At 44.4% G+C, this 13552-nt stretch overlaps 1 protein-coding gene across 3 annotated transcripts in view; it reads right to left on the bottom strand.

The window, feature by feature from the left end:
- Nucleotides 1–13552, bottom strand: part of atg5 (ATG5 autophagy related 5 homolog (S. cerevisiae)) — a 161502-nt gene that overhangs the window by 68132 nt on the left and 79818 nt on the right. For all 3 annotated transcript variants that reach the window (XM_055635006.1, XM_055635005.1, XM_055635007.1), the window contains one exon: nucleotides 5735–5829. In XM_055635006.1, coding sequence (XP_055490981.1) covers nucleotides 5735–5829 — 95 coding nt within the window. The remainder of the gene's footprint in view (nucleotides 1–5734; nucleotides 5830–13552) is intronic.

Raw genomic sequence — 13552 nt, 5'->3', positions numbered from 1 at the left:
GACGTCATTAGAATACCCTGCGGCACGCTGCAGGAAGTTGACGCACGGTGACATAACCATGCGTCACCACGCGATACACGTGAGACGTCGGGCCGCCAGCATACGACGCCAATGCGTCAGCGTGCGTACGCGATACGTCACGCAGGTGGCGGACGAAGATTTCGTTCCTGTACTAAATCCTGGTGCGCCGCGCGATGCATCGCGCCAACACATACAAACCCATGCCTCATCATGCACAACGAATGCGCACCCCACGCGTCGACCTAATTTGCATATAACGCGTAAATGAGGTGCAAATGACGGCCAAGTGGGACAGGCCCCATTAATGTGCAACCTGCCCTCTGTTAACCATTGCCTACTATTAAAATAGTCAAAACCGCCATTCATTGTGATCATGGCTGATCGTTCAAAATCTTTAGGCGACACTGATATAACGTCGGTAGGCGCTGACAAAATCGGCGTGAGATTTTGCCTTTTTTTTTCGGCGATTGCCAGCGTCAAATCAGGGTCGCCAAAAGATTTTGAACATTTCAAAACCCAGCGGCGCCAAAAGAAATGTTGCGACACTTGCAAAAACACCGCGCGTCAACACGTCATCACGCCGCAAATTTTTCGGTGACCTGATACGTCAGTCAACGATGCCGGCAGTCGAACATGCCGAAATGTTCAAAATCTTTTGGCGACACTGATATGACGCCGGCAGTCGCCGAAAAAAAATCGGCAAGTGGGACAGGCCCTTTAATTTAGTTCGTTCCATTCATCGTCGTGTTATCTAAGTGGAATAATTTAATGGTTCCAGGAACGGTGTCAAATTTGTGTCACGATCACCTTACAAGAAACAACAAATATACATTTGCTTTTAACCATAAGTAGGGATTTAGAGGTCCAAATGGAAACGCAGATTATTCCATAAATAAGACTGACTACCAAAAATTTCAGAAAACCCACTCACACGTAAGCAGTCAATTTGCTTTCTCTTACTTTGTGCCGCACTTCTTCTTTCTGCTCACTCTAGTTTAATGAGTCAGTTACGCTTACTGAAAACGCAACTTGCAGCGTGCCTTCAAATAAATACAGGGTACAGTAATGACTTCAAAAACAAGGTTTCGTACGTCCATTTAAAATGACTGGGCGAAAAAATTCCTGTTCGCAATGTCCTTCCGTCTTCTGTCAAATTACCAGAGCACCAGTTAAAATGTTGCATTCCTGCATGAAAGTGTTATCATATCACTCCTGAGAGAGTGTTATTTGCAGTTCACACTTCATGATCACTCACATTTCTAGCCCATGTCTAAAATGGTTAATAGATCATTTCTCCTTATGCTTCCAAATGATTCTTCACATACGAGGGTAAGGGAGGGGGGAGTACATGTAGAAGTGGCAACATTGGAGGATTCAACATTAGTACCGCTGGGTTGTAAGTGCTTCAAAGTTATGCCTAATGGTATTAGCAAATTTGAAGTCATTCAAGTGAATGATACTGAGTTTGAGTTGAGTCTATTGTCACATGCAGTGAGGTACAGTGTAAAGCTTTGTTGCACACTAATCTGTCAGCGGAAAGGCAATACATGATTACAATCGAGACATCCACAGTGTTCAGCTATTGGTTGGCACAGTGGCACAGAGGTAGAGCTGCTGCCTCACAGCGCCAGGGACCCGGGTTCGATCCTGACTACGGGTGATGGTTGTACGGAGTTTGTACATTCTCCCCGTGACCTGCGTGGATTTTCTCCGAGATCTTCGGATTTCTCCCACACTCCGTACGGTACAGGTTTGTAGGTTAATTGGCTTGGTATAAATGTAAATTGTCCCTGGTATGTGTAGGATAGTGTTAATGTACGGGGATCGCTGATCGATGCTGACTCGGTGAGCCGAAGGGCCTGTTTCCGCGCTGTATCTCTTAAAACTACAACATGATGAAAATAAAATTTGACCAGAAGGTCATGTCCTAGGACATGATCTGAGGCCATTCGGCCCATCGAGTGTACTCTGCTATTCGATCATGGCTGATCTATTTTTCCCTCTGAACCCCATTTTCTTGTCTTCTCCCATTCGAGGCCCTTAATGATTTGAATTGGAAAGTAAGCAACTGACAATTCTGATAAAAAAATACAAATTATAATGAGGTGGCACAGAGTGCATGCAAAACAATAAAACCTGCATGCATCCTTTTGATCACAATTCCCAATTTATCGGGCCAACAATTGCTTACTTCCTAACATTCAACTCCACTGACAATACAGACACTCAAATGCCAGTAGGAATACAACCAGCAGCTAAAACTATTCATCATCTGGTTAAAGAGAGAACATTTAACCCATAACATCCTTGTGATTGAGGCAGTGCAGCGTAGGTTCACGAGATTGATCCCTGGGATGGCGGGACTGATGAGGAAAGATTGAAAAGACTAGGCTTGTATTCACTGGAGTGTAGAAGGATGAGGGGGTCTCTTATAGCAACATATAAAATTATAAAAGCTAGCTAGATGCAGGAAAAAATGTTCCCAATGTTGGGCGAGTCCAGAACCAGGGGCCACAGTCTTAGAATAAAGGGGAGGCCATTTAAAACTGAGGCGAGAAAAAACTTTTTCACCCAGAGAGTTGTGAATTTGTGGAATTCCCTGCCACAGAGGGCAGTGGAGGCCAAGTCACATGATGGATTTAAGAGAGAGTTAGATAGAGCTCGAGGGGCTAGTGGAATCAAGGGATATGGGGGGAAGGCAGGTACGGGTTATTGACTGGGGACGAAAAGCCATGATCACAATGAACGGCGGTGCTGTCTCGAAGGGCCGAATGGCCTCCTCCTGCACCTATTTTCTATGTCTATGTTTCTATGCTGGAGGAGATAAGCAGATACGATGCAATGGCGGTTTATTTTAATCAGATGGGAAATGTCCATCATCAGATGATCCTAATGGACAATGGATGAAGCAGCATTTTACCCGTAACTAATACTTAGCAATATTTATTATTGAGGTGAAAATACAGATAACCCCTGTGATAACGGGCCGTAGGGATGAGTTCAAATATACATTATTGTCCCATGGACCTGGGTACAGTGAAATGCTTAGATTGGCGTGCAATCTGGTAAAATCGTACGCCAGACCTCGCCCAGGCAGTACACACGTGTGGCCACTTTTCTGGCACCGACAAAGTTACCAAAAGTTCACCGAAATTTACAATCTCCTGGCAGCCGCTCTCCCCGGCGCAGCTCCCCCGCCGCCTGGAGACCCCCCCCCCCCCCCCCCCCCCCCCCCCCCCCCCCCCGGTTCTCGACGGTCCCCCCCATTATTGGCAACATTCCCGCTTGGCTCTCAACGTCCTCCTCTCTCTCAGGTCTCTCCTCGCTCTCGGTGGCACGGGTCCCATCGACGCCGGTGGCTTGAGGCCGAGTCCAGCATCTGCGGTGGGGCAGGCCGGGCTTACCGCTGAGTCCTCCGTCGCTGGTCCACGATGAACGATCCTCGGTCCTTTGACCGCGGCAAAACGGGTCATAGGTTCATACGTGATAGGAGCTGAGTCAGGCCATTTGGCCCATCAAGTCCACTCGACCATTCAATCATGGCTGATCTATCTCTCCCTCCAAACCCCATTCTCCTGCCTTCTCCCCGTAACCCTTGACACCCGAACAAATCCAGAATCTATCTTTCTCTGCCTTAAAAATATCCATTGACTTGGCCTCCACAGCAATGAATTCCACAGATTCACCACCCTGTGACTAAAGAAATTCCTCCTCATCTCCTTCCTAAAGGTACATCCTTTTATTCTGAGGCTGTGCCTCATTCTAAGAGTTCCCAACCTGGGGTAAATTTACCCCCAGGGGTTCAATTTCTCCCACCCAGGGTGTAAATTGGTTGATTCTGGATTTGCACATATTTGTTCTCATTGACTGACTGTGTTTGGTTCTGCTATACCAGTACCTGTTCATCGTTAGTTGTTCATAAATAAGTGAAATAACATTGTTATGTGCCATTAAAGTTGCCAGGGGGTAAACGGGACGACAAAAGTTGGAAACCCCTGCCCCAGACTCTCTCACTAGTGGAAACATCCTCTCTGTCGTTGTCAGTCCGTGGCGAGTCCTCGGAATGGTGTTGGTTATTGCAGATTGTTCACTATAATCGAGTCAGCGATTCTTTCCAACTCCGTGGAACAACAAGTTATTTTCACATACAAAGTTCTTCTAACAGCAAAAAAATATGTCATTATTGTGACTGCAATCAACAAATACCAAAGGCTGTGTATTATATTGTTCAATAGAGTATTACTGCACAAATGTCGATCGAATCAAATGCTTGCCAATTTTAATGACCTTCCCCAGTGTAACTGGCAGCCTGTGTTTTTAGTTTAGTTTAGTTTAGAGATACAGCGCGGAAACAGGCCCTTTGGTTCACCGAGTCCGCACCGACTAGTGATTCCCGTACACTAAAGGGCCTGTCCCACTTGGGCGTCATTTGCGCATCACACAGATGGCGCACGAAGATTTTGTACATCCCAAAATCCTGGCACGCTGCGCGGGACTGCGTACGTCACCACGCACGCGTAATGCGCACCATGCACGCATCACGTGTGTGTTACGACACGCACGTTGTGTGTCGTGACGTGTAAATGATGTTGCGTAAATGCGCGCAAATGAGCCCTTCACTATCCTCCACACTTGGGATAATTTACAGGCCCATTACACTATTCTACACACACTATAACCATTTAACCATATAACAATTACAGCACGGAAACAGGCCATCTCGGCCCTACAAGTCCGTGCCGAACAACTTTTTTCCTTTAGTCCCACCTGCCTGCCCTCATACCATAACCCTCCATTCCCTTCTCATCCATATGCCTATCCAATTTATTTTTAAATTATACCAACGAACCTGCCTCCACCACTTCCACTGGAAACTCATTCCACACCGCTACCACTCTCTGAGTAAAGAAGTTCCCCCTCATATTACCCCTAAACTTCTGTCCCTTAATTCTGAAGTCATGTCCTCTTGTTTGAATCTTCCCTATTCTCAAAGGGAAAAGCTGGTCCACGTCAACTCTGTCTATCCCTCTCATCATTTTAAAGACCTCTATCACTAGGGACAACTTACAATTTAGGCCAATTAACCTACAAACCTGTGCGTCTTCGGAGTGTGGGAGGAAACCGGAGCACCCGGGGAAAACCCACGCAGGTCACAGGGAGAACGTACAAACTCTGTACAGAGAGCAGCTGAGGTCAAGATCGAAGCTGCTAAAAAACTCTACCACTGCGCCACCATGCTGCCCCTGTCCATTCTGCGTTGTTAAAGGGGCAACAGTGTCTAATTACTGTTGGGGTGCTCCATCCGCTGTAACCATAATCCGTTATAAAGAGGCCCATAATAACGAGGGTGGACTGCTATAGTACCCCTTTTCTCGCCATAGAAAATACAACAATCTGAGGGGTAACTTTTACACGCATAGTGCGGTGGGTGTATGGAACGAGCTGCCGGAAGAAGTAGTTGAGGCGGGGAATATCGCAACGTTTAAGAAACATTTTGGATTGGACAGGTCTAGGGTCAAACGCAAGCAGGTGGAACTAGTGTGGATGGGACATGTTGGCCGGTGTGGGCAAGCTAGGCCGAAGGGCCTGTTTCCCCGCTGTAAGACTCCATGACCCGAGTGACATTTTCAGAACAGTTTTCCAGTATCTAAACGGCGAAAGCAATGCGACCACATTAACAACAGAAAGTTGGACTACATATGTAGATTGTCACCTGATATATCCGAAATGGAATGTACCGGAATCCGCCTTCCTCTGTCGGGTACTCCATAAGTTTTCGATTGATGGCCCAAAACTGGTCAAATTTATCTAGGTAAAGAAAAATTAGAGTTCAATATTGGCTTCACAATATGGATGACAAAGTAAACTAATTTCATGTGATCATATGTGCAGAGCACTGTTTATTATTATTACTGCTCGTGCTAGTCTGACACTATGAAGCAATATTTTGTGAAATATAGTGGACAGCAAGCAAGTCTGTCAGTATTATTATTGATTTGTCATTGTCGCATGTACCGAGGTATAGTGAAGAGATTTTGTTTACCATCTATTCAATGAAATCAGATTCTTAAGGGCCTGTCCCACTGTACGAGCTAATTCAAGAGTTCTCCCGAGTTTCCCCTGATTCGAACTCTGAGAATTACGGTAATAGCCACTCGTAGGTACTCGGGGCTCTCGTGGACATTTTTCAACATGTTGAAAAACTTCACGAGTTTTCACGAGCTTACCGCGTTTCCCAACTTGCCCAAGCCGACCAACATGCCCCATCTACACTAGGCCTATCTGCCTGCGTTTGGCCCATAACCCTCTAAACCTGTCCTATTCATGTACCTGTGTAATTGTTTTTGGGGCTAATAGTCTGGGCTATCACCCAGGTAAATAATACTTACACAAAATAGCTTTATCCAACTTACTATGCTTGCGATATAATCAACCTATGTTGGCACAAATATCATCAAATAAAGCTTGCAACTTTTATAGTTGTATGGATCAGAGACATGGAAAACAACGAAACACACTACAAACAGGCTGCAAACATTCGTGAGCACCTGCCTTAGGAGAATACTTAACATCTGGTGGAGAAACAAAATAAGCAATGTGGACCTGTGGAAAAGAACAAGCCAGGAGCCCATTGACTTACAAATTCGAAGGAGAAAATGGAGTTGGATTGGACACACTCTCAGGTGAGACCACATCTAGAGTATACAGTTTTCGTCTCCTAATTTGAGGAAGGACATCCTTGTGATTGAGGCATGGCAGCGTAGGTTCACGAGATTGATCCCTGGGATGGTGGGACTGTCATGTGAGGAAAGATGAAAAAGACTAGGCTTGTATTCACTGCAGTTTAGAAGGATGAGGGGGAATCTTATAGAAACATATACAATTATAAAAGGACTGGACAAGCTAGATGCAGGAAAAAATGTTCCCAATGTTGGGCCAGTCCAAAACCAGGGGGCCACAGTCTTAGAATAAAGCGGAGGTTATTTAAGACTGAGGTGAAAAAAACGTTTTCACCCAGAGAGTTGTGCATTTATGGAATTCCCTGCCACAGAGGGCAGTGGAGGCCAAGTCACTGGATGGATTTAAGAGAGAGTTAGATAGAGCTCTAGGGGCTAGTGGAGTCAAGGGATATGGGGAGAAGGCAGGCACGGCTTATTGATAGGGGACGATCAGCCATGATCACAATGAATGGCCTCGAAGGGCCGAATGGCCTCCTCCTGCACCTATTTTCTATGTTTCTATGAAACCTGCCACAAACATCACCCGAAGCCACGAAATGGAACCCCCAAGTAAAAAGGAAAAGAGGTCTCCCCAGGAACAGCTGGAGAAGAGGTGTCCAGCCAGAAGTGTCTGAGAGTGGGCTCAGCTGGGGAGATCTGGAAAGAACTGCCAACAACCTAGTGAGGTGGAGGACATTTGTCAACGGCCTATGCTCCCGAGAGGAGCAAAGGGCTTAAGAAGGAAGAAGAACTTTTATCATTCAGTGAAGATATCAATTAGTAAAAAGGCATTAAAGAAAATGCAGAGGCAAATATTTGCATGTTTTCAAGAAGCAGCACCTTAATGATTGATGAACAAACTTGATGCATCATTTTGAAACTGTAAAACAGTCTAATAATAGACGCTATTTACATTTCAACAGCTGTTTGAAGATTTTTTTTTTTTTTTTTTTTTTTATTAGCAGTACAGTAAATCACATTAATACATCGCATATATCTTGTTACATTATGTTGTACCACTTCATTTTTTGAGCTTTAAAAGAGAAAGAAATAAAAGAAGTAAGAACAGTAAGCAAGAATCGTGTTTGAAGATTTGTCCAAATTGTGTTCATACGTCAAAAACTGGCCACATCTTTGCATCATTATTTAATTCAACATTGAAAAGAAAGATATTTATTTTGCAAGAAGCACCAACATCCCTTATCTTGGACATTGCATAGTATCTGCCCCGTTTTAAATGTATAATTCTTATTTCTGAGGAAAGATTCAGATACTCCTTGTTGGTGATATCTTTGCACTAAATGTTTAGTTTAGATGCAGTCTGTTCGAACTCCTACCTTCCGGCAGACGTTACAAGGCCTTCTACGCCCGCACCTCCAGACTCAGGAAGAGCTTCATCCCCAGAGCTATCGCTGCTCTGAACCGGCCCTGCTGAGTACCCCCCATCCCCACCCCCACCATGAACTGTATTCACGCACATCGATCCGACACAGACATATTTGCACTTTAGACTGTTTTACTGTTCTTTTTCTTTTATAAATCATGTTTCTCGGGATATCTAAATATGATTAGTTGTTTAAGTTATGACTATCGGATGGAAGTTGCATACCAAATCTCGCTGAACCTATGTGCTATGACAATAAAAGATATTGTCTCCCATCCGGGAGGCGCTACAGGTCTCTCCGTTGCCGAACCAGCAGGTCGAGGAACAGCTTCTTCCCGGCGGCTGTCACTCTACTCAACAACGTACCTCAATGACTGCCAATCACCACCCCCCCCCCCGGACACTTATTATTATTTATTCAAATTGTTTGCTATGTCGCTCTTCTCTTCCAGGGAGATGCTAAATGCATTTCGTTGTCTCTGTACTGGACACTGACAATGACAATTAAAATTGAATCTGAATCTGAATCTGAATATTGTTATTATTATTACAGGAAACAAGCCCTTTGGACCACCGACCAGCGATACCTGCACCATCCTGCGCACCAGGGACAATTTACAATCATTATCAAAACCAATTAACCTACAAACCTGTATGTCTTTGGAGCGTGGGAGAAAACCAGAGCAGGGAAACCAAACCAGGGAAAACCCATGCGGTAACACGAAGAACGTACAAAGTCTGTACAGACAATAACCCGTAGCCTGGATTGAACCCAGGTCTATGACGCTGCAAGGCAACAATTCTACCGCTGCGGCACCCTGCTGCCCCTTACTCCTGTTGTACTCTTTATCCTTTAGCTATGCACTGTGAACAGCTCGATTATAGTCATGTATATCTTTTTTTTTACTGGACAGCATGCAAACACAAGCTTTTCACTGTACCTCGGTGTTTTGGGAAGTCCAGAACCAGGGGTCACAGTTTTAAGAATAAGGGGTAGGCCCATTTAGGACTGAGATGAGGAAAAACTTTTTCACCCAGAGAGGTGTGAATCTGTGGAATTCTCTGCCACAGAAGGCAGTGGAGGCCAATTCACTGGATGTTTCCAAGAGTTAGAATTAGCTATTAGGGCTAACGGAATCAAGGGATATGGGGAGAAAGTAGGAATGGGTTACTGATTTTGGATGATCAGCCATGATAATTTTGAATGGTGGTGCTGGCTCAAAGGGCCAAATGGCCTACTCCTGCACCTAGTTTCTATGTTTCTATGCACGTGACAATAAGCTAAAGTAAACTAAACTAATACCGTTGGCAAATATCATTTTGCAGATGTGATGTTAAACTGATGACAGGTCCTTCCTCTCAGCAGAACACAAACGAGCCAATGGGTCTCTTCAAAGAGGGGTAAAGCTGATTTTTGTATCTAGTTTAGTTTACAGATACAGCACGGAAACAGGCTCTTCAGCCCACCGAGATCCCCGCACACTAAAACTATCCCACACACACTAGGGACAGTTTTTTAACTTTTTTTACATTTATACCAAGCCAATTAGACTACAAACCCACACAGGTCACGGGGAGAACGTACAAACTCCGTCCAGACAGTACCCGTGATTAAGATCAACTTAATGTAACAACAAGCAGGGTAGATAGACGATAACCTGTAATTGTAACGTACTTGGATTTTCAGAAGACATCTGACAAAGAGCCACATGAAAGGCTGATGCACCAGATTAAAGCGTAAAGCTTATCGTATGAGGAACAAAGTGTTAGTATAGTTTGATTGCATAGAAAACAGAGAGCTGGAATAAATGCATCTTTTTCAAGCTCGGACGATCTAACTAGTAGCGTGTGCCAGAATCAGTTGTTGAGTCTCAGCTATTTACTCTTTTTAAACTAATGAACCAGAGGAAGTGACAGAATTCAAGCTTGCTAATGCATGAACACAGGTGAAAGGGCATGTTATGATCAGAATATTATGAGGTGTCAGCTGATCATTCTCTCCTCTCTTCTCCCTTAAATAGATACAAAAGCCTGAAAGTATGTTCCACTAGTTTCAACACTACCTCCTCCTCTGCTGTATCCATACCCTTGAAGATCCAGACCTCTCATATGCTAGGGAAGAAATCCCGATCTTCCAACCTACCAATTTGTGTCCCTTGCACTTCTTTTAAAATTCTGCACTTTCTCTGTAGCTATAACTCAACATTTTGAGCTCCATTTTCTTTTTTGCACTACCTGATCTTCCAACCCACCTGTTTGTGGTCCTTGCACTTCTTTTGTCTGCGCTACCATCACGTGTGGCACACACATAACAAAGTCGTTCACTGTGCATCCGGTGTGCGTGACAATAATAAACAGGTACCACATTGAAAAACGCAAAGTGCTGAAGGAACTCAACATGTTTAAGCAAGAACTGCAGACGCTGGAAAAATCGAAGGTCGACAAAAATGTTGGAGAAACTCAGCGGGTGAGGCAGCAACTGTGGAGCGAAGGAATAGGTGACGTTTCTTCAGTCTGAAGAAGGGTCTCGACCCGAAACGTCACCTATTCCTTCGCTCCATACTAAACTAATACCGTTAGCAACTAACATTTTGCAGATGAGATGTTAATGAGTTGGCTACTGCCTCATGGGTATTGCATCATCGGTACTGCACCACCTATGGCACTATTCCCATAACAGATGCTGCCTCACCCGCTGAGTTTCTCCAGCATTTTTGTCTACGAAGGAACTCAACCGTTCAGGCAGCATTGTGGAGGGAATGGCAGATGGTCCATTGCCTCCAAAGACGCTCCCTGACAGGCAGAGTTTCTCCAGCAATTTGGGTTTTGCTTAAGATTCGCGCGTCTGTAGTTTCTCGTGCCTCCAATACCAGACACATTAGTTAAATTGGCAAAAGCTTGGCAAATGACATTTAATGTGGAGAAGTGTGGGGTCATGCACTTTGGGAAAAGGAGTCAAAAGCAAAGCTATTACCTTAACAAAGATAAACTGAAAGTGAGTGAAATACAGAGGGATCTAGGTGTTCCAGTATATGAATCAGGTTAGCAGGAGGTCAAACAAGTAGTTATAGTCATAGCTTCAAAGCATTTATTGCAAAGTAATTATTGTAAACGAAGGAGCTGATCATGAACTTTAGGAGGGCACATCATCCGAGGACGTACACTCCATTGAGGATAAATGTAGATCCTGTGGATAGGGTGAACTGTTTTAAATATCTGGGAGTTCACATCTCCGAGGATATGACATGGGCATCACACGCCTCAGCACTCGTGAGTAAGGCAAGGCAGCGCCTTTACCACCTCAGGCAATTGAGGAAATTCAGAGTGTCTCCGAGGATCCTCCAGTGCTTCTACGCAGCGGCGGTGGAAAGCATCTTGTCCGGGAACATTACCATCTGGTTTGGGAATTGCTCTGCCAAGGACAAGAAGGCTCTGCAGAGAGTAGTGCGTTCGGCTGAACGCACTATGGGAACTTCACTCGCCCCCCTGCAGGAACTATACAACAGGAGGTGCAACTCCAGAGCAAATAAAATCATGGGAGACCCCTTCCACCCCTGCAACGGACTGTTCCAGCTGCTACGGTCAGGCAAACGCCTCCGTTGCCATGCGGTGAGAACGGAGAGGTTGAGAAGGAGTTTCTTCCCAGAGGCAATTCGGACTGTAAACGCCGATCTCACCAGGGACTAACTCTACTGAACGTTTTTCCTTCCATTATTTATTATGTAAAAGAATATGTGTGTTATGATTGTGTTTATAATTTGTTTGGTTGTTTTGTTGTTTGTCTTTTGCACAAAAGCCCGCGAGCATTGCCACTTTCATTTCACTGCATATCTCGTATGTGTATGTGACAAATAAACTTGACTTGACTTGACTTGACTTGACTTGTTTAAGAAACAGGGACGTAATGTTAAAATTGTACAGTAGCTGAGCTACTGTACTCACTACCCAATTTCCTTATTGACACCCATTCAAGCTAACACTAGATTCTGCTATAAAGACCACCTCTTTCAGAATTCATGTTCAAAAGCGATCGGAGCAGAATTAGGCCATTCAGCCCATCGTCTAACCCATAGCCGATCCATCACTCCCTCCTAACTGCATTCTCCTGCTTTCTCCCCATAACCCCTGACACCCGTAGTAATCAAGAATGAGTCTATCTCTGCCGTAAAAATATCCGTTGGCCGTCTGTGGCGATGAATTCCATAGAGTTACCACCCTCTGACTAAAGAAATTCCTCCTCATCTTCTTCCGAAAGGTACGTCCTTTAATTCTGAGGCTATGGCCTCTGGTCCTAGACTCTCCCACGAGTGGAAGCATCCACTCCATCCTGCACTTATTATTATCTTTATCACTCCACTTAAAATGTTCCCATACGTCCTTGCAAATTACTATCCAAACTCCATTTCAATCATATTTTTGTATCCAAACTTCATGCCCATTTTCCCACGGTTTAAATCCCTTTCCAATAAGGTCCTGTCTTTTGCTAATTCTGCTGTCTTTTTCTAGAATTTGAGTGTGAGTTTTTTCGCAATTATTACGCCGTAGACAAGGAAGCGTCTTTGAAATATCGTTAACAGGCCTCTGACGTTCCTAAAGTTATTTGTTTTGTATGTGATTCCAGTTTAATTTTAAGTATTTTAGAGAAGATATTGAGTATTCTCATCCAGAAGTATTGTATCTTTATACAGGATGCAAAGGAATGGGTTAACATAGAAACATAGAAATTAGGTGCAGGAGTAGGCCATTCGGCCCTTCGAGCCTGCACCGCCATTCAATATGATCATGGCTGATCATCCAACTCAGTATCCCGTACCTGCCTTCTCTCCATACCCCCTGATCCCCTTAGCCACAAGGGCCACATCTAACTCCCTCTTAAATATAGCTAATGAACTGGCCTCAACTACCCTCTGTGGCAGAGAATTAAAGAGATTCACCACTCTCTGTGTGAAAAAAGTTCTTCTCATCTCGGTTTTAAAGGGTTTCCCCCTTATCCTTAAGCTGTGACCCCTTGTCCTGGACTTCCCTAACATCGGGAACAATCTTCCTGCATCTAGCCTGTCCAACCCCTTAAGAATTTTGTAAGTTTCTATAAGATCCCCTCTCAATCTCCTAAATTCTATAAACCAAGTGTATCCAGTCTTTCTTCATAAGACAGTCCTGACATCCCAGGAATCAGTCTAGTTAAGGTCGCTTCTTGGAGGTGGCATTTATCACAGATAGGGGAGACAGTTGGGAAGATCTTATTCAATTTAGTCTTTGAATAGTATAGCCTATGCAGTATTTTGAATTGTATCAGGGAGTGCCTGACATTGAGAGAGCAGTAATGTATGTATCGTAGGCTTTCCTCCCATATATCTTTTGAAACTATCTGCAATTTTCTTGCAGTCCTGCTCTTGCGCAAACCTGTTCCCAAACCTAGCCTCAGATG

Source organism: Leucoraja erinacea, chromosome 5 (genome assembly GCF_028641065.1).
Source record: "Leucoraja erinacea ecotype New England chromosome 5, Leri_hhj_1, whole genome shotgun sequence".
Taxonomy (NCBI): domain Eukaryota; kingdom Metazoa; phylum Chordata; class Chondrichthyes; order Rajiformes; family Rajidae; genus Leucoraja; species Leucoraja erinaceus.
This window is presented reverse-complemented; position numbering and strand designations above follow the sequence as displayed.